The 27,995-nt window shown below is 45.1% G+C and overlaps 2 protein-coding genes across 4 annotated transcripts in view; one reads left to right on the top strand and one right to left on the bottom strand.

The window, feature by feature from the left end:
- Positions 1-33: 33 nt before the first annotated feature.
- On the bottom strand, positions 34-22,898 carry PTCD2 (pentatricopeptide repeat domain 2; the record flags this gene model as incomplete). 3 transcript variants are annotated; one of them, XM_084802676.1, is made up of 10 exons in its annotated part: positions 34-949; positions 2,106-2,219; positions 7,633-7,707; positions 10,929-11,042; positions 13,234-13,325; positions 13,680-13,758; positions 16,604-16,721; positions 20,330-20,459; positions 21,345-21,437; positions 22,655-22,898. In XM_084802676.1, the coding sequence occupies 10 exons, from the start codon at positions 22,896-22,898 to the stop codon at positions 725-727; spliced, it is 1,284 nt and encodes a 427-aa protein (XP_084658802.1). In that variant the 3' UTR covers positions 34-724. The 3 variants fall into 3 exon arrangements, with proteins under 3 accessions (XP_084658802.1, XP_084658803.1, XP_084658804.1); XM_084802677.1 differs by lacking the exon at positions 22,655-22,898 and adding an exon at positions 22,413-22,551; XM_084802678.1 differs by lacking the exon at positions 22,655-22,898 and adding an exon at positions 22,475-22,551.
- The window catches only part of MRPS27 (mitochondrial ribosomal protein S27), a 75,251-nt gene continuing 70,149 nt past the window's right edge, over positions 22,894-27,995 (top strand). The window contains exon 1 of the mRNA XM_084802679.1: positions 22,894-22,991. Coding sequence (XP_084658805.1) covers positions 22,919-22,991 — 73 coding nt within the window. The 5' untranslated portion in view covers positions 22,894-22,918. The remainder of the gene's footprint in view (positions 22,992-27,995) is intronic.

The raw sequence follows: 27,995 nt of genomic DNA, 5'->3' as shown, positions 1-27,995 counted from the left end.
CACAGCAAAACAAAGTGACACACAGACCAAGGATTTATGATAGTAAATAGAAAACTAAGCATTACATGTTCTTTATTGGCGTTTTTGACTTGTCAATGACAAAGGCAATAATCATTTTAAATTTAGTATACTTTCCAGTTATGGAAAGCTAACTTCTAGTTTTGCATACATGCTGAGAAAAAAAACACAACTGCTAAGTCTGCGCAGGTCCCTTTTATTTCTTATTTCGGAGAATGATTAACTCTAGTGGACCGTGAGTGGAGATGTCCACTCATCCAAGCACACACAGGCAGTGTCATTATGCAGATGGGAAAATGATGGCAGAATGAGAAAAGGCCTTGGCTGTTTCCCAACATGGTAAGAGGGTTTCAGATGTCCCAAACTCAGCGAGGACATCACTTGCAGGGCATGTCTCCTGTGGAAGGTCAGTTAAGGTTGGTCAGGCCTCGGGGAACTCCTCCTACGGGTACCTACTGAGAGCCACTCTGCTGAGCTGCGTTAGTGGCTGTGACCCTCATTCGGGCATCTCACACAGGGACAGCTGCCCTTCTGTGCTGCTTCCCTTGCTTGAGCTAGCTCTTCTGATGAGCAAGTCACCACTCAGGGGACTTAGGGAGACCAAGTGTCAGCACAGTGCCACTGAAGATGCCTGGCATCTTGGAGAAGCCAGTGACTCCTGGAGAAGCAGGCGCCTTGAAGCTGCTCCTCCAGGTTGAAGACACAGTTACTCAGTCAGCAGGGACCGGCTGAGCGGTTGTAAGGTCCGTTGGCTGACTGTCCTCTTACTTAAGAGCAGTGTGTTGGATTTCTTGTCCCGGGGCACATGGCAGAGCAGAGCATCCAAAGTGTAGACGGTGACGTGGCCACTCACGTGCAGTTTCCCATAGATGTCATCAAACCTGGCTGTGAGAGTTGGGCTGTCCTTTAGTTTTTCCCTCACTTTGGTCAGCTGGAGAAAAAGTAATCATTACATCACAATGACGCCTTCCTATCCTCCAAGAAGCAGAAACAGGCATGTAGAAATGGACAGCAGACACACAGACACCAGGGCACATATGCATGAGTGTCTGTAAGAGCCTCTCCTTTGTAAGCCACACACAAAGTTCAGAACTAAAGCTGTGTGATTTTACCTTGGAAGGGGAACTCCAATAGCACGTGCCTTGCAGTGAGACATAACCAGGGAGGTCAAATGCCAACAGAAGTAACAAAGTAGGTAAGAGCAGGGGGTGGGCCGGAGGCTTATATATAGGTTTATATGCAGAGGTTTATACGTAGCTGATGGAAAGATGCTTGGAATCTACCCTAAAAGCCAGGGGGATGACGTGGGCTATGGTCTGACTGAGACTTAACAAGTTACACCAAGAATAAATGGGGAGAGGGCAGGAATGTGGAGACAAATCCAGAACCCCCATCTCAGCCCAGGGGAGAAAAAAAATGGTGAGTTAGACTGGGAAAAGTCAGGGTAAGATGGAGCTGTGAGTGCATGTGAGGCAGGCATACTTGGGGTGACAGTGAAGGACTCTGCTAAGCAGCCGCAGGAAAGGGGGCCAATGTCACCGTCCAACCCTGGGTCTTAGGAACATGGTAATGGACTCCAATTCTTACTGAGATGGGGAGGAGAGGAAGAGAAGAGGGGGGAAAATCCAGAATTCTATTCTGAAGGTGAAACATGGAGATGGACATGCCGAGGAGCCCGCTGACTACACAGGTCCACGATATGGAGAAGAGGCAGGACCAGAGGATCAACAGTAGCCACAGGTCATGCACTAAGACTACAAAAACGGACCAGCTTAGAATTAGAATGTGGTGGCCATGCCAAGGAGACCATTGCGTACAGGAGTGAGGTCAGGTAAGACAGGATGAGAGGCACCTCCAGAACAGTGCAGGAGGAAAACAACACAGGAGGAAAGGGTTCCCTGAGAGAAAGGCTCCTGGGAACCTTATTACGTCAGGAGGAAACAGTCTTTGCATTTAGACATGCCAGTCTTGAAAGCTCGAGGGCGAGACTGCTGTGTCTGGAGAGGTGGTCGCAGGACAGTGACACCAGGTGAGCTTCTGAACAGGGCTCGTGGGCTTAGTGCCACCTGCAGGGCTGGCACACTTACCACTTCCTCTGAGAACGCATGTCTTTTCACAAATTTTGATAAATTTCTGTCAAGAGTGTCCTGTAAGATTTTTATCAAGCTTTCCAACATATTTGACTGGACATGGATTAAAATCTGAATAAAAGAACAGAGGAGACCAAGCTGGTATTTCAATGTTGAGATAAGCCTGTACTGGCAGTCCCCCGCCTTAAAATACTATTTCCTATTTTTTTAGCACAGACATGCCTTTGTTTGTTGTTTGTTTTTTAGGTGCTTTGCATGTACACTCACCAACCAAAATATACTTTATTATAGCTAATGACATTGCTGTAGCTGGGACTAGTGAGGTGGTTCACACAGCAGAGGCGCCTGACACACAAGCCTGAGTTCGATTCCTGAATTCCACAAGAACACACACACACACACACACACACACATACACACACACACGCGCGGGCACACGAAAACAAACACAATTTGACAACTTGCTTAACACCTGAGTAGCTGGCTGAAGTCTTAACACTGATGATTACCAGCTGTGTGACTTTGAACTAGCTGCAAACTCCACTTTTAATGTCCTCATCTGTTAAATGGGAAAAGAATTCTCAAGTGTCACACTTTGTGTTACTGTTGACATGAAGCGACTACCAGCACACAGGAGGTCCACAGATCATCACTCCCGGTGCCCACCTTCCTCTATAATCAAGGGCCATGATGATCAAATCACCCCCATGTCTGGCCGGAGGGGGACCACTGCAGCACACAGGCTGGGCAGGAAGGAGGAAGCCTGCCCACTTACACCTCGCCCATTACAGACCCTTCAAGACGGGGTGCCAAAGCAAGCTTTCAAAATGAGCCTGCTAATGACTTCCCGTCAGCCTAGCACACGTAGGACATGGAAAAGCAAGGCTCATTTCCCTTCTAATTATCAGCACTCACTACAACAATTTGTGACACAGTGGAAAGGTTTTACGAATGAGAATAACTGAGAATTCACCAACCAATGTTAATCACTGTTTATAATTAATGTGCTACCTTCAACATTTATTTTCTGTAAAATTGGATCTTTCCTTTGCCAGTTACTAAATAATCTTGCTTAATATGAGAAATAATTAGAATAAAACCTCATATTGAATAAATGCATAGCAATTAACCATGGAAATATGCTATGTTGTATTATATTGCTTGATGTGTGTACATTGAAACAAAAAACCTGGTACTTTCTTGGACTTGATGAAATTATTAAGCCAAAAGGAGTAAACACTTTTAAAACTCTGGTCCCTATGAGGGGCAGTGTTTCCTCTTCCTTACTGAACTGGCTGTACTGTCTCACGCCCCCCTTTTGTAAAGTCTATTTGCTGGGCTAGCTGATGGAGGTTCAGGGCGTGGAGCTGGCCTGTGCTAGGCCAGGAAAGGTGCTTCCACCTGAGTCGTTGCCATGGAGACGGCAATGAGCACGCACACATGGAAACAGGAATCATATCTCAACAGGAAGCCAGACAGCAGATGGTGGGGGCTGGCTAGGCTTCTAGAATATTCTCATTCTCTCTCTCTCTCTCTCTCTTATTGTTTTTTTTTTTTAAGACAGGGTTTCTCTGTGTAGCCATGGCTGTCCTTGAACTCACTCTGTAGACCAGGCTGGCCTCCAACTCAGGGATCCACCTGCCTCTACATCCCATGTGTTGGGACAAAAGGTGTGCGCCATCACGCCCAGCTTAGAACCCCATTCTTACAGGCACCACCCTCCCTCCTGAGAGCACAACCACCACATAGCAGCATCCTCCAGGCAAACAGGTTCACAGCGTATATAACGACTTCACTCCCATCCAGCCTCCCACCCCCTCTCCTGTTCCTGCCCCCTCCCTCTGGACTAGTCCCTCTTCCTAACATGCCCCTCCTGATCGCGCACGAGTCTAAAGAATAACCCGCTGAGTTTATTAGAGAGGCCTGTGCACGGGTTATTTACTAGGTCACAGGTGCCTTACAATGGCTACACTCCTGAAGAAAAGGGACCTCCTCCAGATGCCTTTAATTGCCAACTGCCCCTCATAAGGATGGAGCCTCATGTAGGCGCTACCTCTTAAAGGTCTCCTACCTCATTCTCACCACACACAGGGCCCAGCCTCCAACAGACTCACTCCTGAGAGACAAACAAAATCTCAAGGCAAGCAGCTCATCAGGGTGAGGGTTACCTTTGGTCCTGAAGAACTTCACAGCATTAAAACATTCGCCTGTATTGGCTACTTGTTAAGGTCAACTCTGTGCCCAAACGAGTCTCTAGTTAGAGTCATGCCAGATTTCTGGAGAAATGATAAGAACCCAAGTACACTTACAAAGGTGCCCCATACTGGCCTCTGCTGCTTTCAGATAGATAAACCTGGGAGTAGGAACTCAGCCCGGATGCTGAGCGGGGCTGCCCAGGAGGGTTAAGGGAATGCAGTGTGCAGTAGGTATCCACTGGGAAAATAAGAAACCAGGACCTCTGGGTCATATAGACAGCAGAGGCAATTCAGATATAAAGAAAATTAAGTTGAGGGAGGATTAGGTAAGTCCAAATTAAAATTCACAGCAGCAAAAGATTTTAATGTAAGACACTGATGTTTAAAATAGATCAAGAAAAAGAAAACTTTCATCTATTTTTGCTAATATTGACTCAACAGGCTCTTTTGCCGGCCTGTTTGTCAGGTTAACCAAGTGTTTAATGATTCCAAGTTGGGAAAAGCTGAGGCCCATTATGTCAATTTAAAAAGACTGGCCTGATAAAAGACTCAGAATCTGAAAGCCTCCTCAATGAATGCAAAGTGTCTCTTTCCTGTCATCCCAGAGCACGATGACACAGGCTTATAATGCAGCATGATGGATTTAGATTGGACACTTGGAAGCTTCCCAAGTGAGGATTTTTAAAGAATAAGACTATTTTATTAAAGTCTCCTAGTAGGGGGTAAGCCCTTGACTGCATTCATGCAGAGGATCAAATGTAACATCAATTCAAGGTTCCTTATGTGCAGTCCTTAACCACAACATGCTGATCCTACCTATGCGCTGGCTGGCTTCCCCTCCCCAGCAGAGAACAGGAGCTGCCCTGCAAGTGCACAACAAGCCCCGCGCTCCATCCCCAGGCTCTACAACTCTACCTGCTCTCAACAGGTCTATCCCCATCAGAACACTTCCTCATTTGGAAAAAGAAATGACTGCATTTCGTAACAACTGTGAGAGACAGGTATGAGCAGCAATCTAAACCCACAGAACGGGCCACCTGCACCGGTCATGCCTGCCAGGCCTGCATCTTTGCACCACTCTTCAGTAGTGAGCTCCAGGCATGGATGACAGGCACAGCCTTCCTATCTTCATGGGTCTCCTCTCTCTGGAGACCCTGGGCTTTACAGTCTGCTGTCAGTGTTAACCCTGACTCTGCTGCCTACTGAACTGTGAGAACTTGGCATTTGCTTGCCCTGGACCACAGAGTAATACTGTTTTAACAGGATTCTACAACACTAACCAGTAAATCACAAAGCACCTAGCTACCTTAGCTATAATTAAAATCTGCCCATCTCACGCTCCCTACTGTAGGCAAAGCCACCGGGAATGCCCATACTGCATCCCGTCCCACAGCTCATGCACACTTTTCCTGTAATACTACAGCCACGTGGCTCGCTTTGGTGTTGGTGGCAGAGTTCCTTCCCAGTCCCAGCGCACCTGCAGGGCACGCTCTAGTTACTCCGGGTAACTCACTGCTCACTTTTGGCAGTTACACACCTGGACACAAGAGCTATCACTATCTAATGGGAACCAAGAAGACAAAAGCCCCAGCTGTCCCTCTCTTGTGATGACAGAAGAACGGGTATGAAGCAGTTAACCTCGTGTGGGAAGTAGTCAGTGTTTGATGCCGGCTGTACGAGATAAGTTAATAAAAGGAGTCTTTTTTTAACAAGTCCTAGAATAGGATTCAGGCATAGCTCCAAGCTTCTGAGGAAACAGTAATCCTTATAGGTAATAACTTTGAGGACCAGACAAGCTTTCAGGACAAACGTAGAAAGCTAAGGTCAGACACAAAGCCTAAGATAAGAAGAATCCTGTAGATTGGACCCAGAGACTCAGAGCTGGTAGGAAGAGGTGATCATCAACCGTGGATTCTTTTAACCGAAGGTCTCACCAGAAGCGACCTGTGGGACAGCTCTGTCCTTCCACCTGTGCCCCTCCAACCTCACAGCCCGGTCTCCAGAATGCCGCTCCACAGCTGACTTTTATTAATCACTGTTGCCCTGTGACAGGAGCAAATTAAAGGAAGAGAGCACGGGAGGCAGGAACAGGTCTGACCATGGCTGCCGAAGCACAAGGCACACGTTTTCCATGTGGATGGACCTGGGTGAGCTCAGACTGGAGCCAGAGCAGATGGTACATTCAACATACACCCACACCGGCTCGCTTCTGCTACTGAGGCCACAGTCCCAAAGGTCCACAGCCCCTAAAACAGCATCCCAGCCGGAAAACACACGAGGCAGCAGGGGGGTTTCAGTCCCGATCCTGGCAAGTCGCCTTCACTTGTAGTTTGCTCTGCAGCCCTTCACCCCCCCATCTCGAGACACCCACGGCATGGTTGTGGCCTAGTTCATATCACACTGGTGCTTACACATTTCTATTCCACAAAATCGTATTCTCCAGCTTAGCCTCTGGGTTGTTGTAGAGGACCACAAGATCTTGGGAGTTGGGAACCTGAAGGGCTTGAGAGATGGCTCAATGCTTACGGACACTAGTAGCTCCAGCACAGGCTCCAGGATAGCTCACAGCCATCCATCGCTCCAGTTCTAGGGGATCTGATGTCCTCTTCTGACTCTATAGGCACTGGGCATGCACATGGTGTACACACACACACGCACACGCACACACTCACTGCCCAGGCAAGGACTCAAGTGGGGCTGGTTGAGCGGGGTATGTGCAAAGCAGTTCTTGTTCCCATTGGTCCAAAACTCAAAACTTAGGAGTAGTGACAGGGTTTGCTGTGATCTCTGTTACTGAAATGCACCCAATGTTCTGGGAGAAAAATCTCACCTTCAGTTTGAATGTTTCATATGTCTCTGCTGAATGAATGCAAGCCACTGGTAGACCCACACAACAAGGTGGCACAGGAGGCCAGATAAGTCAAAGGGGCACATGTCCCTGGCAGACTGACAGTAACAGGGGTGCACACAGACAGCACCAAGCACCCTAGCTTACCAGTCACAAGCACACAATGAGTTAGCTACCATAGGTGGGGTGCCAATAGCACACAGGCTTCCCCAAGGCCTGAGGGAAAGAAGCTGGTTGGCTCAACCACTCCTTCTAAAGTCTACAGCTTTCTCACATGTACCTCACATGTTCAGTATGCACCTGCCATGTAACTGAGCGGATCCATTCCCCGCCTCCCATTCATACACTCCAGAAGCCATGCAGTCATGACTTCTCTCACAGGAATGGTTCTTTCCAGAATGGAGCTGGCCAATCAGGTCATTGCACACAGACAAAAACAGCAGGCATGTTACCACACATCAACTATAAGGAAATCACTTACATTTAAGTTAGTACAGGTTATGCTTTCTGGATTCATGATTTGAGAAAAAATGGACATAGCTTTCTCCACCTGGTTCTGGAAGGAAAAACAAAAGTCATACTCCATGCAGCCAGCATTCCAATCTCCTCCAGATGACTTGGATCACATGGGGCCTCGGGGTTTTAAATCAACAACAAAATTTTTTAAATAACCAAATTAAACAAAAAATTATATGAAGTTTTTGGTTTTGTTTAAAAACAAAAATAAAAACCCAGTGACATGGCAGCCTATGATTTAGCAACTCTCTGAATCCAGTTTTTAAGGTGGAGGCATTAAGTGGCATTTTCCCTTCTCCTATTGGAGCCAGCTTTTGGAGGGGGAAAAAAAAGCCACAACAATGAGAAACAGAACACAAACCTCATCATTGGCATAATTAGCGAATCCTCAAACCACAGGAGAAGTGGGTCGATTGTCAGAATCCTTAGGGATGGAGGCCAGCAAGGCTGAGGAGGAAACAGGCAGAGGTCCTCTGCGCTATAGAAAGGGACTCTACATTCTATTTCTAGAAGGTTCTCCTCCAGCACCACCTAAGTTCCACGACCCAGGGGCCTGCCTGCCTGCAGTGACTGGAGTTGACTTTGGGACAAAGGGGCAAATATGGACACCTACGAGGCCTGGGTGAGCGGTGGAGCAGGTTCGAGGCTGAGCATCTTTGCAGGAGGCAGCAGAGAAGAGGCTGCAGCTCAACATCCTGTTGCCATAGATGAGGAAGACTAGAGTTGGCCTAGATACACAGGACTGCAGCTTACAATGCGGAGGAAAGCCTGCCTGTCTAGACGAGGATTCAGGGTTCCTGTCTCTCTGACATGGACTCCCTGCTAATGGCTTCTCAAAGAAACGTGTATATTTGACTGATGAGTAATCAAAAGAGAAACAGAATAAGAACTGCATAAAAGACAAATTTTAAAACTAAAAGAGGGAAAGGGCACAATAAAACAAAGACTGAGAGAACCATTAGTAGAGGAAACTCCAGTGTGACCATGTGTTCGTGGACATGGAACACATCTCTCAGGCGCAGGAGCAAACTCAGACAGACTTCTCCACAGCAGCGGGATATGAAACAGAAGGCAAGGCCCAAAAACAAATAGAATACCCTCAAGAAAAGCAAGTGCCATCTCAAAATGTTGATTCTGGCAAAAAAAAAAAAAAAGTAGGAAAAGTACAAAAATAAAACGACTTAAAGTGGCAAGAACTCAGGTAATGTAATTTGTTCAAAGAAATTAAGAGAAGGTAACTGCAGGCAAAGGATGCGAGAACTGGGAAGAACAGCAAGCCAAAGCGATGAGCAGCAAGCCAAGTGAGCCACTGATGGGCCACAACTGCAGAAGATGAGCACAGGACCGTGGGACGCTGTGCAGCTGGAAAGGCAGGCATTACACTACACAGAGGAAACTAAGGGCATGAAGGATTTAAAGCATGGTCTATTTCCTCTACTCTATCTCCTCTTTAAAGCTAATAAACTGGGTATATTTAAGGAAAAGCGAACACTACAAAAGGTAACGTATTAACTAAAATTCCATGAAGAGAGAGAAAGCACATTAACGTCACTGTTAGTAGCTGTTGTCACAGGAATTAGCCTGAGAACACTTTGGCGTAAGCAGCAGAGCGGCCTCGGGATGGGGATGGCCGCGATGGAGCCCTGAGGCTGTGCTAAGCTGCATTTGAGCAGTGCGTCCACCAACTCTCCGGAGTTCAGACAAAAAGTAAGTCTCCAGTATAAGGTTCCTCAGGACTTAAGTGCTACAGAGGCGGAGCAGCTGGTAAGGAAAGATGGGGCACACAGAAGAGAAAGCCTCCCTCCTGGCTACAGTTTGCCTCACTGACTGGCACCCAGTTATCTGCACACTGAGCCAACCACTTGCAGGAAAACACTGTACCCCCTTCCAGGGAGATGGCACCGAAGTCACTGTCCTTAAGCTTCATTCATAAATTCGCCAACTTCATTTTACAAGTATCCATGAGAGCAGCAGCATAAACCAATGTAAACCAGAAGACACTTTAAGTTATAAACATACAAAGCATCAAATAAAATTCCACCTAAGATCATCTGTGTCACATGAATATAAACAGATTAAGAAAGACCAGTGTCATATTATAAAGCCAAGTTGGAGTTCTGCAACATATAAGAGGTACACCTAAACCAAAATGGTTCAGAAATGCCAGATAAGATGATTAAAAAGGTATGAGAACACGAATGCAGAAACCAAAGTGATGGCGGTGATGGTCTTAGACAAGGCTGGCGTCAGGCAAAGTGATTAAGTGCAGCCAAGGAGAGTCCTGCATGATGCTCGGCTGAAAGATTTACAGATGACAGGAGCCGTTATCTCAGTTCCAACAGGATGATGTGTGTGTCACAAGAGCAAAGCTGCAAGAGCTACAAAAGACATATGTCCCAGATGAGACTTCAGCCATGTCACGCAGGCCCTGGCAGAGTGGGAAGACAGGAAACAAGTTCCCTGGACAGAAAGGGAAGCTGCTAAGCCCGATGCCATCGTGCCCAGTTAGTGCCTGGCAGGAGTGTATCGTCGTCACCCTTGCAATTCTAAGTACCTACTGTGGTAGTTGTAAGTAAGAGCTCTCTAGCCTTGTTTTGTCAGCAGGGTGAAAACCTAGCTTGGTTACAATTTTGTATCATAAGCCTTTCATTTTCATATTTCACATTTCATAGCGAATGTGTTTTCAGCCTTCCAATGTGGGATCTCAGAAGTGGGGCTCTTCAAGATGGCAGGTGTTTCAGCACTGTGGCCTTCACTGAGATCAATCTCAGGAATTTCACCTTTTTTTTTTTTTCTGGGCCTTGGTTGCTTCATTTGTCAGTGGGGGAATGAGGGACCGGAGGAATGCTAAGGCTCAACTCACAACAGCAGATGGAGCTAACTAAAAGGACTGACCCCGGAATCCTAACTCACCTGACTTTAGAGAGAATTTTAAATGCTCTCTAAGAGAGCCACACAGGAAGTGTGCGTCTTAACACACATCTCCCTGAGACTGCAGCTCCCTTCCTCGATTCTTCATAAGGTCTTGGCCCACCCATTCTAATAGAAATGCACGCTGGGTCTTCAGCTACAGATAAAAACATTATTTGCAGGCATAGGTACAGCTGCAAATTGCTGTGGCAAAAAAGGAAGTGCTTTCATTACGGGATTTCTTTACAATGTAGTTAGGAGGAAAGAAATAAATGAAAAACAAGAACAAAGAAAGCAGTAACGTGCTGCCCACTTCTAATTCACTTCCGTCTCCTCTGCCCCAGGCCTTACCTGATTCAGAGCTAATGCCACTGCGAAACAGGATGCTCTCCTGGAGATGATATCCCCCTTAATTAGGGCTTCTTCTCTTAACGTAGTGCAAATTTTAAAAGATTCCGGGCTATTCTGTGAGGAGACGGGATTGCCCAGTCAGTGTCATGAAACGTCAAGTGCAATGATCAAATGTTTATTATCTCAGGTTTCCTTCTGCAATCATTTCCCAGGGACACCTGGAGTCACTTGAAAAATTAGGCTTGGTAGACAAGGCAATGTGGACTGGGCAAAGATCGCAGGCCTCACCCTTACACAAGGAACTACAGGAAACTGAGGGATGACAACAAAGGGGGAAATGGTGTTCCCTAGGGAAGAGCGCCTCAATTGGTTATCCAATACCAAACGGTCAGCCCTGAAAACATGCATACAAGTAACAGCATACAGACTGCGCAGGTTGTGTTGAGGAATATACAGGTATACACATATACATATATGCATGGATCAACAGTTGATAACGGAAGCTAAGGAGGGGCATATCAGAGGGCTTCGGGCGAGGAAAAGGAAGAAGAAATGATATAATTATATTATCATTTCAAAACAAAAGAAAACAAACTACACAGAGACCATTTGCAAGTAGCCTAGGCTATCTATGTGGTAACTCTAAGTTAATTTTATTTCTCAGCTTGCTTTTTTTCCATTGTAGGCCAGTTTGCACTCGTCAACATCTAAGGTTTTTGTGTGGCAGTGCGCTAGTTTCCAGGCAGAAGGCCCACAAAGCAGTCAGCCGACTACTCATTAAGGAGCTCTGAAATGCTCAGTAGAGTTTCCTTTGGGGGATTTTTAGCTTGAAAATCCTCAGATAAGCCAAACATTTGAAAATATTAATATTAATCTAACATGGGCTATAAAAGTATCCCATAAAAACAGAAACTAAAAAAGGAAAAAAATTCAAGGGAGCGGAAGCAATGCCTCAGCAGTTAGGAGCACTTGCTGCTCTTGCAGAGACCTGGGTTCAGTTCCCAGGAGCTACATGGTGGCTCACAACTGTCTGTAACTACAGTTCCAGGGGGATCCAATGCCCTCTTCAGACCTCTGCCAGCACCAGAACACAGGTGGTGTACATTAACATACAGGCAAAACACCCCCACACATGAAATAAATACATTTTAAAAAGAGAAACCTATTTAAGTGTGAGAAAGTAGTGCTCCCCAGCAGACAGTCCATTCTCTGATCCGCCACAGGTGGACGGGTTGACAGTGGCAGCACCAGTCCTACCTCTGTGTGTCTGTGAAGACACACTCGTCACTCGGTCTGAATTTTATGTGGGGGCAGTTGCCAGGGGTGACCAGGAACCTCAACAGCTCCATTTCCCAACTTGTCTCCACTTAATGAAACACGCTACTCTTGGATATAACATAGGAGGATATAACATAGGATATAACACAGGAGGATATAACATCCTCTGGCCCTCCTTAGAAGCAGAACCAAATTCTCTGTAGTTCATGCACCTGGGGAAGTATGCCCGAGCAGGCTGCTCACTGGGGAATCACCCTTCAGAATGAGCCATGTTCTAGTGCTGTAGGACTGGAAAGGGTTTTCTCACCCTGAGGTCAGAAAACTATAGCCCTTGGGCTATCTTAGAGCTAAGAGTGGTTTACAAAGGTTTACAAAGGCTTATGAAACAAGTCAAGACTACGTGACAGCAGGGCTTAGGAGATGGCGAAGTGGCTAAGAGCACTGCTGCTTTTGTAGAGGACCAGGGGTTCAATTTCCAGCATCCACATGATGGTTCATAACTACCTGCAACTCTAGCTTTAGGAAGTCAGATACCTTGTTCTGGCTTCCACGGGCACCAGGCATGCATGTGGTGCACAGACATGCATACAGGCGAAACAGCCATACACAGGCAATAATAGTACTAATAAAAAAGAATACATAACAGCAATCATATGTGGAGCTGGCCCCAGAAGGATGGGGTGATTTTCAGAGGGCAGTGGAACCTAGAGGAACCTAACACTAAGGGACTGAGCTCAGCAGAAACACATCCCTTGTTTTCACAATTTACACGCTTGCCAAAGAAGGGCAAAAGGTGATTGCTTGTCCCATGATAAAAATATCTCATAAGGCCAACTTGAGTTGTCTAAAAACGAATATGTTTAAAAATGTGTGCCAGATGGCAAATAGACTTTAGAGAAGCCCAAGAAAGGAAGGGAGGGAGGGAGGGAGGGAGAGAGGGAGGGAGGGAGAAAGGAAGGGAGGGAAGGAAGGAATCCCGATACTACTCAGTGCCCAGGGCCCTCAGAGTGAAGGGCAACAGCCTTACCAGTTTGTAGCAAATTGCAAAAGCAAGGACGTAGGTGTCTTTGGTGAACCTCACGTCTTGGTTTTTCATTTCAATCAACACTTCCAGCGCACCTGCGTGAAGAGAGGCCATCAGCATTAGAGGCACCAAGGGGGCAGTTCCCAAAGCTCTCCTTAGTTCAGCACCACCCAGCAGAAAGCAGGCTTTAGCATGATACAAGCCCTTCCTCACAGTTGACCAGCAGTGATCGAAATGCTAAGTTAAATCATCAGGTCAAGCAGGAAGAACGGAAACCGGCTAAGGTTTGAGGTAACTGGGGTGGCTCCATTCAGTCAGGACATACAATAAGATGGTTTCAAACTTAGGCAGTGAGGGGGCAGTGGAACTCCTCAACAGGGGGCTAAGGGGCACCCCAGATGCTGTTCTAGTACAGTTTCCCCACAACACAGACTGTTCACAATACTTACTTTGATATTTGCCTTTGGTAAATAACATATCCATCAAAATATTGAATGATGTTGAGTCTAGGAAGAAACCTTGTAAATGCTGGCAAAGAGACACAATGCAGTTCGGTCAAAAGTTAAAACTATGAAGCAGATGCTACATACAGTATACTTTTTTTTGAGACCAGGTATCACTAGGTGGCCAAGGCTGTCCTTGTAACTCATTATGTAGCTCAGTGGGTGGTCTAAGGCTCAGCAAGCTCCACCTGCCTCTGCTTCCCCGTTGCTGGTTAAGGGCATGGGCCACTCTGCAGGGCCTACATCTTATCTCTACACGATGCCTTTTGTGGCTTCCTGAATTCTCTGGTAGTCTGGTCCACAGAGGATGTTTTTAAAGCTTTGCTGCTGAATACTGCTATAGCTTTGGGGATGGACACACTGGACAAGAAGCCAGAAAGCTCTCGGTTTCACGCACAGTGAAGACTTGGGGGGAGTGGCCACTGACCTGGTACTAACTAGTAATACCAAATGGCTGCAGCAAGCCCATTTTTGAGTGAAGGTGAGAATGCCTCGCAGAACTGTAGTCCTCACAAGCAGGAAACAGGGAAGTATTCACTTTTGAAAACAGTGGCTAAGGCAGTGGCGCCCAACAATATTTTTAACTTCTACTTAATAGTAATAAACAAACATCGTGTACTTATTATATTTGGTTTTAAAACACACACGCAACAGAATGGCTGTGTCAGGTAACATTTATTAGGTAAGATCTACTTGAGGAACTTAAGACCTAGTCTCGTTGTAGATTTTAAAGAATAAATGATGTTACTGTGACCGTGCTTTACATCAAGTTAAATCTTTTACATCACAGCATTTTGAATGCCATGATGTTCAAATGTCATTAAGGGTTTTTCTCCTTTGTTCTTTTATGAGGGCCTCCCGCGTAGACCCTAGGTGCTGAGAATACGGAAGGATAAACCAGACAACAAGGTCGGCTCTGAACGCTAGCTGGGTTTTAGTCTGGGAGAGCTTAGGTGTGGGTCGGGGAGACGGTGAACAGGGAAGTCAGAGAAATCAGAATAAAGCCGCCGTTTCAGTCACCGTTAGGTGCTATGTTCAGAGACCAGTGACAGGAACACAGAGACAGTGGCGGGAGGAGACTGCCACAGGAGCGAGGTTAGGCTCAGGCCCGACTCCTATCCAGCTCCTTCTGTTCCCTGAAGACCTCCGCACACACGGAGTGTCCACGCAAGGCTTAAGTCGTTACTTACAAGTTGTTTTTTTTTTACTGTTTTTGACATAACAATGAAAAATTTCTTTTAATTGTAACATAAAAACATTTATTTAAAATATTAAAATACAAATTACATGAAAAGTAAAATTTTAATAATTCTAATCCTAACGACACAGTTTATTTTGCAGAATTTAGTACACACACACTAGAATGCAATCATGTGTATGTGTGGATGTGGGTGCATATATGTGCTAGCCTGGGTAAAGGCCAGAGAACAACCTACTGTATCATTTCTCAGTTGCTCTTACTTTTTTTGTTTTTTTTAAAGCAGAGTCTCTCATTGGCTTGGAACGCACAAGTAGGGTGGCCTGGTTGGCCAGTGAACCCCAAGAATCCATGTCTCCACTTCCCTGGTGTCAAGACTGTAAGTATTTCCTGCCATGCTGGGCTTTTCTAAAATATGGGTTCTGGGGAGCAAACTCGGGTTCCTTTCAAGTACTTTTCCCACTGAGTATTTCCCCAGCCCGTGTGTGTGTGTGTGTGTGTGTGTGTGTGTGTGTTTAAAGTAGAAGACAAGATCAAATATTGGAAGTGGTCTTAAACTACCTTTCCTCTACTTACTAACACATGCTGCCCATCTTCCTATTGCTTCGTCTTCTTAAAGAAGGGCAACCCTAATGCTAGACATGGTGGTTCATACACCAAGGCGGTAATCGTACCATTCAGGAGGCCCAGGCAGGGGAACTGCAAGCTAGAGCTTAGCCCGGGTCACTACTTATCTCAAAGAAAAAGCCCAAGGTTCCATCAGCACAGAACACACTAACTGAAAAAGAGCAGGAAGCAACGCCAAATCACTTTCCTCTGGAGTTCCTAAGCATACTAAACTGCACATGGGCTCTAGCCTAAATTTACAGGGTCTCCTGCCAAAGATAAATTTATAATGTCTCTAATTCACAGTTTCAGCTTATGTAAGGGGGAAATAATAAACACATCTGCTGAATGGGCTGCTGTGGGAATAGTAATTATATAATAACGATGACATCATCATCATCATCATCATAGTGGGAAAGGGCTGAAGATATAGTGTATTCAGTTAGTAAGTAAAAATGTTTTTAAAATCTATTATTTGTGTGTGTGTGTGTGTGTATGTGTGTGCACATGTGCCATGGTGTGTGCGTGGAGGTCAGAGGACCACTACATGGACTAGACCCTCTCCCTCCATATTTACATGATTCTACAGATTGAACTCAGGTTGTCAGGCTTGCTGGAAAGTACCCTCACCCACTGAGTTATCATGCTGGTGTGCAGAATTATGTTTGTTTTTTAGAAAAAGAAAACAGGAATATATAAAAGCACTTTAAAATTTGACCACTTATAAATATAGTCTTTAGTCAAAAATAAAAATCATGAAAATAAGAGAGTGTAGATGCAGGATAGGAAATCCTGAGGCAGGTTACAAGTCCTAGGTCACCACCCGAATCCAAGGCAGATAAATACCAGGACATCAGCTTCTGCACCGTGCCTCCGAAGACACCGCAAGTCTCCCCATGAGCCAACTCTAAGGAAGCATTGGAGAAGCAGAGAGCTGATCTGTTCAGCCCAGCGGCCTTTCCTTGAAAGTCTTACCCAGGAAACAGCATGAAATGAAAAGGACGCCTGTTCTAACAGCATGGACACCGGATCACATAGGGAAGGGCAGGAACTGAAAAATGAAAACCTTGTCTTTGATCAGCTCCACTGCGGAGTCCTCAAGATCCAACTCGTAGCACAGGCGCATGAAAACTGGTCCAAACTTATATTCCCCCAAGGTGAAATTTCTGTTTTCTGCATGGTACCTGCAACCAAGATTATTCTATGAGCAAGAAGATGGGGTGGAGCAAAACCAGACACAGGAGTGAGTAGACCTCAGCTAGCAAGCAGACACACCCAAGTCTGGATCCCCAGCACCCAGGTAACGGTCAGGCTTGTGCACTGTAACTCTAGTGGCGGGGGTGGAGGCGGGAGGATGCTCCTGGACAGGAGCTTACTGGACAGCCAGTGTAGCCAATCACCGAGCTCCAGGTTCAGTGACACCTAGTCTCAAAAACCAAGATTTAGGGCAACCAAGGAAGATACTTGATTGTGACCTCTAACCACGTGTATGCACCCTCACGTGTACATGTATACAAATATGAACATGTATATATATATACATACACATACACACATATACATACACGTATACACACATATACACACACACAAGGACAGACACAGCCATAGTGTGAGTGTACTCTACTAAATGCTGGGAACACAGTAAAGAATAAGGAACTCCCAGTTTAAAAGAAACAAGGATTTGAATAAAATCAGGAATTCTAGAGTTTAGTATACTGGAAACAAAGAAGTTTTGTTAGAAGTCAACACACACTATGATATAAAATTAGTAAAATATATACTGTAATCATCCACTAAATTAAGCATAAGCCTGTTAGAGAGCAGCAGGGTCTCCTTAGAAAGGCCCCACCTACAGACCAAAAGAAACAGCTGGGAGGTGTTCCCTGCTCTCAGAGGTGGCTTTGTGCCCATCTAGGATGTCACACAACCAACAGGCACGATGTAACTCAATCAACCTCTGCTTTTCTAAGTTCTGGTAAAGGTCTATGTGAGCTATGGCCATTCGGTAAAAAAATTAATTGCACTTTCGAAATTTTAAGTCCCAGAGAAAGGCTAATTTTAATGGCAGTGACATCTTACTATAGGGCATAAGTTCTACAGGTGGCCAGTCAGCCATTTGAAACTATCCAGTACACACCTACTTTCTGTAACCAGCCACTGCTGCTATAGGCACCTAAGATGGCAATCTGGTGACCAAAGGAGCGCCTCGTGATTACACACAAGTCAGACTGCCATGCTGTAAATGACTTTAAAACACTAGTGCGCAGACTTTACTAGAAAATTGTTCATTTCTGCAGAAACAGCAGAAGGAAGCTGGGGTGCTGTGAGCATACACACCGCCAAGGGCAGTGACGGTAACTACGTGAGCTGCCTTAATGTCACAGTTAATCACTGAGTTAGTAAAGACAAGGAAGCATAGTGATTAAGGACATTTGACTGCTTCCGTGTAATCCAAATGCAGCTCTTCTACTTACAGACTATGTAACTATGAAAATCAATCACTTGGAGTACCAGTTCCCCATCTGTGGGGTTCTGTGAGGACTGGATAAGGTTTGCTTGGCACATGGCAATTCTTTAACGTTAGCTATTGTAAAATGTGAGTCATCTTCAAAAATCTGTAACTATTTCAGTAAATAAGGAACATGTGCCAGATTAAATCAGAGAGCAAAAGTTTCCCATTTGCTATCTACATTCAGAATGAAGTAACACCAACAAAAGGGAGGATCTGAAATCTCCCCAGAAACCAAACTGGAGCAAGGTTATGAGGAGGGTTACGTCACTCCCATTTGTGGCTCAATAAACATGACCTTCTGTTTCAGCACAGGACGTCCCTTGCCAGCTGCAGGCTGCGTGTCGCAGGAAGACAGACGACAGGTTGGTCAGACCATCTTCCAACCTGCCAAGCTGTTCACAAAAGTAGCAAAAAATAAAATAAAATAAAAGCCGCTGGGTTGTGCCATGGGCGTCCCGGAAGAACTATAGTCACATTTTGCATGTGTATGGTGAATATAAAAGCAGATTCTTCAGCATTTTTATCCTGTTATGTTATTCTTGCAGATACCTGCTGGCTTTAGGGTAATAACACGAAAAATAAGAGGAAAAACAGCCAGAGAGTCTCAAAGGACAATGTAAAATTAGTTTTGCTGACATGACCTGCAGGTTATTGGTAGGCTGGGTCATAGTTTGAACTTGGTTTGTTTCCCAAGGGTCTGTGTATTACAAGTTTATTACTGTGGAGTCTAATGGGATGTCCTTAGGCCAACTGAACATTGCTCTCTGAAAGGATGAGGTATTCTTCAAGTGGCCCTTTCCAGTTCTACAGGGTTATTATAAACACCTGAGTCTGGTCCCACCCAGCTGTATGGCCTCCTTTATTGAGATGTGACTGCGTTTTACCAGCAGTGACCAGCAGCACAGTGTGACACAGCCAACGACCTTCAGGAGAACTGAGTTGATACCGGTGTCGTGCCCTCCAATGTCCAAAACTGTGAAGCGAGCAAACCTCCTTTCTTCACATGCAGATTGTCTCGGGTATTTTGTTGTAGTAATAAAAAACTGACTGATAAACTCTTTGAGCTCAAACAGACACATGAGTACCTAAGTTTTCTACACTTACTCATCATGACATTAGTTGTGCTGAGGAAAAACTACAAGTAATTTAAATGTCTAACAACAGGGAAAAGTTGATCAAAATACCTAATATATGGTGGAGTACTGTAGTGCCACTAAATTATGGCTTCTTAATATATAAATAATAAGACCAGAGTATGTTATATTAATGTAGAGAATACTATCTTGTATACAGAAATGACTTGAACTAAAAGGAGCTGTGTGTGGTGACACAGGCCTGTAATTTCAGCACTCAGGAAAGCAAGGCAAGAAAACTGTGCATTCAAGGCCAGTCTGTGATAACATGTATGTGAGGCCACCCTGGGCTATATAGCAAAAACCAGTCTCAAAACAAAACAAAACAAAAACAAACAAAGAAAAAAAACTGAATGATAAAAACAAAACAAACAAGTAAGCAAGCAAGCAAACAAACAAAAACCCTACCAAACCCATAAAATACTTGGATAAAAATCTGTGAAAAATACATAAATATTTGCAGATGGGCTTTAAAGATAATTCCATCATTTCCAGTCTCTCCACACAAACCTGCCATCCCAACTATGCAGAAGTGGGGTCCCTTTCCCTACCCCCAACTTAGGTATGGCCAGATAAATTGCTTCAGCTAGGAGAAGCCGAGCTGTCTGTGGTGCTGCCCCAAGGCCCCGCAGTTTCCAGCTTTCCGTGGGCTTGTACTGCTGGCACCAGGCTAATGAACAGTGGGGCACTAGGGGGACCCACGTGGGGGAGCACAGGAGCATCAGAAATCCAAGGGAAGGCTTCTTGGACTGTCTAGTGCTTCCGTTCTGACAAAGAGATCTCTAGTAATACCTCAACGACGATGTAGCAGGCAGAAGATGCAGAAGGCGAGGGGCCAGTGGTACCAGGGAGAGAGAGGAAGCGACAGACTAGCCCATCGTGGAAGAGAGGCTCCCGAGTGACTGGTGTACGCGGAGGAGCTAGCGGGTGGGTAACTGGAAGTACTGGCCAGCGTGCTGGTAGTTTATGTGATGCTTTTCTACGCTTGGTCCCTGAGTCAGTCTCGTTAGCAGGCACTGGGGTAAGGTATCTACAAGTCATCCCTGTAGAGGTGACAGCTTATCTTGACGGTGGCGGAGACTGCTCTGGGAAGGGCAGAGTGAGGGGTCACGAAGGCCACTGGGGTTCTCAAGAAATGCCTCACCTGTAAATGATAGTTTTCGCCAGCTCCACGTCCTCCCGGGACTGACACAAGTGAAGCACGTTTTTCAGCTCTTCCTTCAGAATGAGTTTGTTCTGGGTCAACTTCTCCTCTAAGTTCCTGAAGTAGATTTCTGTAAGGAAACACAGGGTGGTGGCAGTTACTCAGGAGGAGTGGGGCGTGGCCTCCGGGAGAGGAAGGCTAGCCACAGCTCACTGCAAAGAGGTACCAAGGGCGCCTTTGGTGTCACGGCTTCCCTCACTGGCCAGTGGCTCCAGAGCAGTGGGTGCTGACAACGGTCTGTAGGTACACGTCTGTGTAGTAGGGAATTCTGGGCCACGTTCCACCCGAATCTCTGGGAACCGCCAACTGAGGCAGGCAGCAGTGTCCCTGGCATTCTGTGAGTGATACTCAAGCACTGTCAAGTTGGACAACTACTATTCCAGCCCTACTAAGTAAAAGACAGATAACTCATGAGAAAGCGGAGCCACACCTCAACCACCAGCAGCAAGATAGCGAGAAAGGAAGCAAAAGGAATGCACATGGATTTAGCCAGTGCTTAGGAATGTTCTGTGTTCTTGCACTCAATTCAGCTTTTCCTCTCTCATCCTCACGATCTGTCTTTACTATGCTGTAAGAAAAGTGACCATGTTACTATATAATGAGCAGAGAAACTTAAAGAGAGAGAAAACAGAAACAAAGACAAAAGCCACCAGCAGCAGCAACAACAACACAGTTCTCTACAACTAGGCCTCTTCAGTGACAGAACCGTTGTCAGGTCATCACTATCTATTCCGGTCCCTTGTCTTTGCACTGACCTCTAGAGTAGTGGTTCTGTGGGAGTTCAATTCCCAGCAAAGATGGTGGCTCCCAACCATCTATAATGTGATCTGATGCCCTCTTCTGGCATGCAGGTGTACATGCAGGCAGAACACTGTATACACAATAAATAAAAATCTCAAAAAAAAAAAAAAGAAAAAAAAGAAAAAAGAATAGAATGTATAAAATGTAATATTACCTTTGGTGCCGGGAAGGTTGTATGCAACAGCCATCTTCTTATGTTGAAACTCTTTTAATTTTACAATGCTATCTGTGAGTAGGTATCTTTTAGCTAAAAATTAGAAAAAGAAGTGAAATTATTGGTGCCCCTTCTCCAGCAAATAAGACACCTCCAATGAACCCACCTTCACCTAATATATTAAAAAAACGATCCATCCAGATAGGTACAAACATTATAATATTCTTGGTGCAGAGACAAACATCTCCAGTCTATTACTGAAGGCAAGTCTTGGCAAAAGTCTTACACATGAAAGTAGGAAGTGATTTAAAATAGGGTGAAGACTAGTTGATGAGCTATGGAGGACAAATGAGCAATGCTATCTACCAACAAGGGCTAGCAACTGCAGACACCACGAGTGCGTGCGCGCGCGCGCACACACACACAGACACACACACACACACACACACACACACATTTTTTCTTGACACACATTTTTCCTTGATTTGTTTTGGGAGATGCGTGGGATATTTGGAAAAAGCTACATCCTGACTTCCAGTTTTGAAACTTCTGAATTGAAGATGGCCTTTCAGATCTGTACTCAGTAGCCTCAGGTCAGAACTCACTGATCACAGCTTAGGAAGTCTGGAATGGTACCCTTCTTCAGCATCGTTGGCTGGGTGCTTGATAAAAACAGATGAGGCTTTAGCCAACGAATCAGCACTGAGTTCAGCTACGATAAAGTAGTAACAAAAATAGCAATTTACGAAAAGGCAGTCCTGTGAAGCTGCCAGACCCGGGTTTTTAGTTCAAATACTCCATCTGCCCGCTCCCTGTGACCTTGGGTAAGTGACAACCTTGTCTGTTTCCTATTCTGAAAATGGAGAAGAGTACCTCTGTCACTGGATGCTGACTCTCAAGGAAAGGAATTTATATATGTAAAACACACTAAAACGTTAAATACTTTTATTGTCACTCAGCAGTCTCACATTTAATATTTTCAGAAAGGCGGTAAGGAGTAATTTGGGGGAGGAGGATTTAGGACGTAAGCTGCAATGGCTTTGGGTTCCCATCTCTTACACTCCGTACCAAAACCTTGCAGAAAAGGAAACCCAACGAATGAGCAATGTTCTCAAAAGAGCAACGTGGACCTTTGCGAGTCCAGACCCTTTGCTTTCCAGGCACCAAGTGGAGGCGTTCACAGCGCCCACCAAACCAGGACGCGCACGCGCACGCGCACAGCTAGAGGAAAAAAAGAGAGACGCCGCTGTGGTCTCACGCCCCCGTCCCTTCCACCCTCCCTCCTTCTACAGCGTGAGGCCGCGGGGTACCTCCGAGAGTGCAGCGGCAGCAGGCGGAGCCTGAGCCGGTCACCCCGGGATGCAACGAAGGTCGGGGTGCCCGCAGCCGTTCCAAGGGCCGCAATACCGTAGCCATGTTGTACCGGGTCGGGCTGCACCAATGGTGGGACTCGAGCAGGGGGGAACGCCCAACGTGATCCGTCCACTTCCGGCGGAGGCGGGCTCTGGCTCTGTCCCGTCTTCCTCCGTGCCTGACCCCACCCCGGGCCGGCATTCCACTTGGTACGCTCCAAAATGGCGTCCCCCATGGTGCGGTGTGGGGTGCTCCTGGCTGGAAGAATCTCTACGTCTCGCCTTTCCCTTGCAGGTTGGTGGCTGCTGCCTTGGAGCGGCAAGTCCGTTAGCCCTCTCAACACGCTGTTTGTTGAATGGAAGGAGCGATAGGATTTCAAAAAGAGCATAAATGCTTCTGGGATCCGGTTGTTAGGGAAGCCATTTAGGGTTTTGGTAGCATAGGGGAAAAAAAGAAAACAAAAACCTCATCCCCATAAATGATAGTACCCGCCAATCCAAAGATTTGAAAAGTAGAGGAAGGCTATGGCATGAGAAGTTTTGTGTATGTCTTGCAGGTTTAATATGTTAAGCTAGTGGGCTTTTGGATGACCAGGGGAAAACCGAATATGTTCACTCCTGGTGGTAGAACAACTTTCTTCCTCCTTGTATTTCTTTGGCGGGGTATCAGGCAAAAGTTCTCCTCACTGCCTCGTACTTGATGGTCCGGACCCTTGGTCTTCACCTCATGAAATACTTTTTTAGTGTTGGCCTCACTATCTGATGAGCTTAGTCACAACTTCTGCCTGACGTTTCTTTTTTCTTTTCTTTCTTTCTTTCTTTCTTTTTTTTTTTCAGTTTCCCACTTGTAGGTAAACAAGGGGAGCACATTGATGTCTTAAGTTAAAGCACACATCACTCAAAAGCGTTTTAGAGAGCCTGATGATGAAAACATGTTTTTGTTTTGTTTTGTCTTGATTTTCGAGACCGGGTTTCTCTGTGTAACAGCTCTGGCAGTCCTGGAACTCTCTCTCTCTGTCTGTAGACCAGGCTGGCCTCGAACTCAAAGAGATCCTCCTGCCGCTGCTGTATTTACAAAAGCCAAGGTTGTAATGGTTACAACCTCATAATCCTGGAAGATGTGCCAGATTATAGGAGTTAAATGTGCTAACCACACTTGGATGTTTCCAATGCTACTTAACTCCTCCTTTCAATCAATGTCGTTGAGCAGTTAAAACAAAAACAAAAACAGTGCACACTTGCTCACATGGCTTAATGTACAGCCATTAAGAAACTTCCTAGTTGGCCTCCAGACTTTTCTGTAGATAAAGTGAACTACCTGGTGAGAATGTTCCATAGCGCACGTTTGGCAAATTGATATGAACAGTACTTGTTTGGCCCTAAAGTAAGAGTGCTCTGTAGAGCTACTTAGCATATTTAATTATGATTGCTAGTAAATTCTTTGAAGTCCAATAAGACCCAATAAGAGAGAGTATATTGGTGGCTTATGGTGTCTGAGGCCAACCATTCTACCAAGCGAATGGAAATTACATAGAGCAACTTGAGAGAACCTTTAATTTAACTGTTTGGTTTCACTTTAAAATGGTAAACTTACGGAAAGCTGCACCTGGGCTATTCCAACACGGTAGTTGCTAGTAGGTGTCGCTGTTTAAGTGGAAGGTGACTACAACTAAAAATCAAGTTTCTTAGTGGTGGTAGGTGTTTTAAAGGGCTCAGTGGATCTGTGTGGCTGGTGGCTTTTGTCCTAGACAACTTAGAATAGAGCGTTGTCATCACTACAGAGAGTCACATTGGACAAACACTGCATTAGGCCATAGATGGAGGCTATAGGAAGACCCTACAAATACATAGGCTAATCCAATACCAACCACTCCAGATTTGCCTGTGTGGATAAATAGCCTGACTTAGAGACATTGAAATTGTTTGGGCTGGAAAAACACTCTGCTTCGGGCAAATTCATTGCAGATCAGTCAGAATATGGAGCCCTTTGAGACTTCTATCTGGTCTGCTTAAACTAGGATGAAAGAGTACAGCTAAAATGACCAAAGAGATGGGAGAAAAATTAACTGAGATACAGCAACAGCAAAAAGACAAGTATATGGACAGGATAGAGGAAGGAAGCTCGCTGGGCACCATTACTCAGTAGACAGTAAGACATTAATGAGTCCTTTACTACCACGTGGAGAGAGGCAGTATTCCCTTATTTTGTGTCCGAGGAAAGAGAGTCAAGTGCTATGTGATTTGCCCAATATTTCAAAGTGTTATTGGCCAGGCAAGGGTTAAAAGTTAAATTGTGCCACTGAAGCTTGGCTTCTTACACAGTCACAGTATTTCCTTCCTTTAAAAACAAGACAACCAAACGGCCTGGAGGCAGTTGATTAAAGGCCCAAATAGAACCAGATGTCTTTCGTTCCAGGACTCCAGAGGCAGAGGTAGAGGCAGGTGGATTGCTGTGAGTTCACGGCCTGGTCTACAGAGGGAGTTACAGAACAGCCGGGGCTACACAGAGAAACCTTGTCTTCAAAAAACCAAGACAAACAAAAAGGCTGAAATAACAATAAAATGTGTGAGGCTATAGATGGAATGGATATGTTTTTAACCAAATTTGAAGGTCTAGTCCTTCAAAGTATTCAATGAAGGAAACATTTCTTTTTGTTGAGGATACTTATTTCCAAGGAAAGTGATATAAACGTAGTAGGCATAGGAAAAATGTAAACACTCTAGTCTTCGAGACCGGGGCTCACTATGTAGGACTGGTTGGCCTTGAACTTGCAGGCACTCCTGCTTTTGCCCTCAGCCTGGCTAAGCAAACACTGTGCATGGTGTGTACAGAGAGGGACTGGGCAGGCTGAGGCCTGAGCCTGTGAGTCTCAAGTCAGTCTGTCTGTCTTCCTCCTTCAGTGTGGTCTGAGGCCTCTGAGTCTTGTTGCCTAGTTACTTGTTAGATGTGCAGAATCTGCACCCTAGACCTACAGAGCTACTGCGTTTGAATGAGAGCCATATGCATACTAAAGTCTGAACGTCTAATCTAGTCTTCCACTCTGCTTCTGGTCCACCGTCTTTTGCACCTGACTGTAGAAATTCTTTGGTTATAACATTAATACACAGACCTTCCATTAGTGTGCAGTGACGGAAAAGCCTTGGGTCTTTACGACATTCACAAAACGTCATAGAAAGATTGGTGTGTTTCATTTTCCTTATAAAAAGTGTGTATGTTGAGTGTGTGTGTACGCATGCTTGCCTGTGTGCATGTATGTAGAGGCCAGAGATTAAAGTCAGGTGTCATCTTCAGTCATTCTCCACCTACGTGAAACTTAGGTTGTAATACTTTTTCAGTCTGTTGTGATCGCTGGGTGTCTGCCTTTTATTTTGGAGTTGAAGGCTGAATTCACATGCCATACAATTCACTCGTTAAAAGTACATAGCTCTGTGAGTCAGAGTTGTGCAAGCATCTTTACAACCAACAGGGTATTTTTATCACACCTCAAAGAACTCTCTATCTATTGGCAGTCACTCTCACTTTCCCAACCCCCATTCCCAGCTCCAGGCAACATGGAACCTACTTCCTATCTCTTTAGATTTACCTATTCTGAGGTTTCATTTAAGTGGAATATAGTATGTTCTCTTTTGAAATCAATTATCTTTTCACCTGACATAATATTTTCAAGATTCTTGTTTTTAAGTTACTAAAATGTTCCATTATAATGACATACCAAGTCTTGGTATATAACCTGTGGATATTTTGAGTGTTTCTGCTTTTTGTTCGCTGTTAACAATACTTGCATGAGCACATTTGATGCAAATTTAAGTTTTCATTCGTACATCTACCTAGGAGTAGGATTGCTAGGCCACTTGGTAATTCTGATACCACTAGGGGTGCTGCCTGTTTTCCCAAGCACCTGCACCACTGCAGTCTCACCAGCAACATATGAAGGTCTGTTTCTCACACCTAACTACGTTTTCCGCCTTATGATTGTGGTCTTCATAGTTGGTGGATGGTTTTGCTTTCTCTGTCCGTACTGGCCAGTGATGGTAAGCATATTTGCCTATACCTCTTGGCAGGGTGTGTGTGTGTGTGTGTGTGTGTGTGTGTGTGTGTGTGTGTGTGTGTCTGGTATTGGGAATTGAACAGAAGGCCTTACATATATTGGGTTAGCACTCTATTATTACTAATAGCCCCAGCCCCTTTTGTACTATTGTAAAAAAATTTTTTTAGTTACATTTATTTATTTACCTTGTAGGGGATGGGAGCACATATATGCTATAGGGCTAGGTGGAGGCCAGAGGACATTTCTTCCACCATGTGAGGTCTAAGCAGTGGACCCAGGTTGCCAGGTTTAACAACAAGTCTCTAACCCCCTGAGCCATTTTACCAGCCCAGTACTTGCTGGTTTTGAGACTAAGTTGCATAGGCTGGCCTTGAACTCATGCTGTAGCCCAGAAAGGACCTCCTGTTTCAGCCTCCTCAGTAGCTGGGATTATAGGCTTGTGTAACCAGACCTAGCCTGTTTTATTTTTTTCCTTTTCCTTTCTTTCTTTTTATTTTTTTTTTATTTTTATTTTTTTTTGATATGTCTGTCCAAATCCTTTGCCCACCTTTCAGTCAAGTTGTCTTGTATTGTTAAGTTGTAAAGGTATTTTATGTTCCTGATACAAGTTCCTTAATTTTTTTCCATGGTGTAGATTATTTTATCACTTTGAGCAATAGAAGATTTTACTGTTGTTGAGACTGCCATCAGGTCTTCCTCTCTTATTCTGGGAGTCCATGTAACTGAGCAGTGTTTGTACCAGGCACTATGCCAGCCACTGGGAATCCAGCTCTGCCGCCTGTGTGATGCTTCCAGTTTAGCTTTCAGATTTCTTTTCTCTCCTCATGGGGTTCTGGGTCGCTGATAAAATGCTTTGCTTTGCTTTCTGTAAAATTCAGATAAATATGCCAATCCAAGTCAAACAGAAATATTTTCAGGATTGGTAACTATAATACATCCAGTTAAAGACTTAGCAATAGTCCTGTAGATTATCTGGGGCCTATGAAGGGTTTTAGGACTCTTGAGAAGCTGGGCTGTAATTTAATAGCATAAATGACTTTCAGTTCTGACACTGAAAGATGAAAACGACCCGCATGTTCACCTGTAAGACTGTTGTGGAGCTTTTCACATGTTCTGCGTTTGTCGTGAACTGCACGGTATTCATGCTGGTATCACATTAGAGTTTTTAAAATACATAAGCTGGTAGTTGCAGATACAACCGAAGTCGTGTTGAGTAAAGATCTGTGAAACAACATGCCTATTGATGGTCG

Source organism: Acomys minous, assembly GCF_964271855.1.
Source record: "Acomys minous genome assembly, chromosome: 11".
NCBI lineage: Eukaryota > Metazoa > Chordata > Mammalia > Rodentia > Muridae > Acomys > Acomys minous.
The sequence above is the reverse complement of the archived record's forward strand: the minus strand, read 5'-3'. Positions and strand labels throughout refer to the sequence as shown.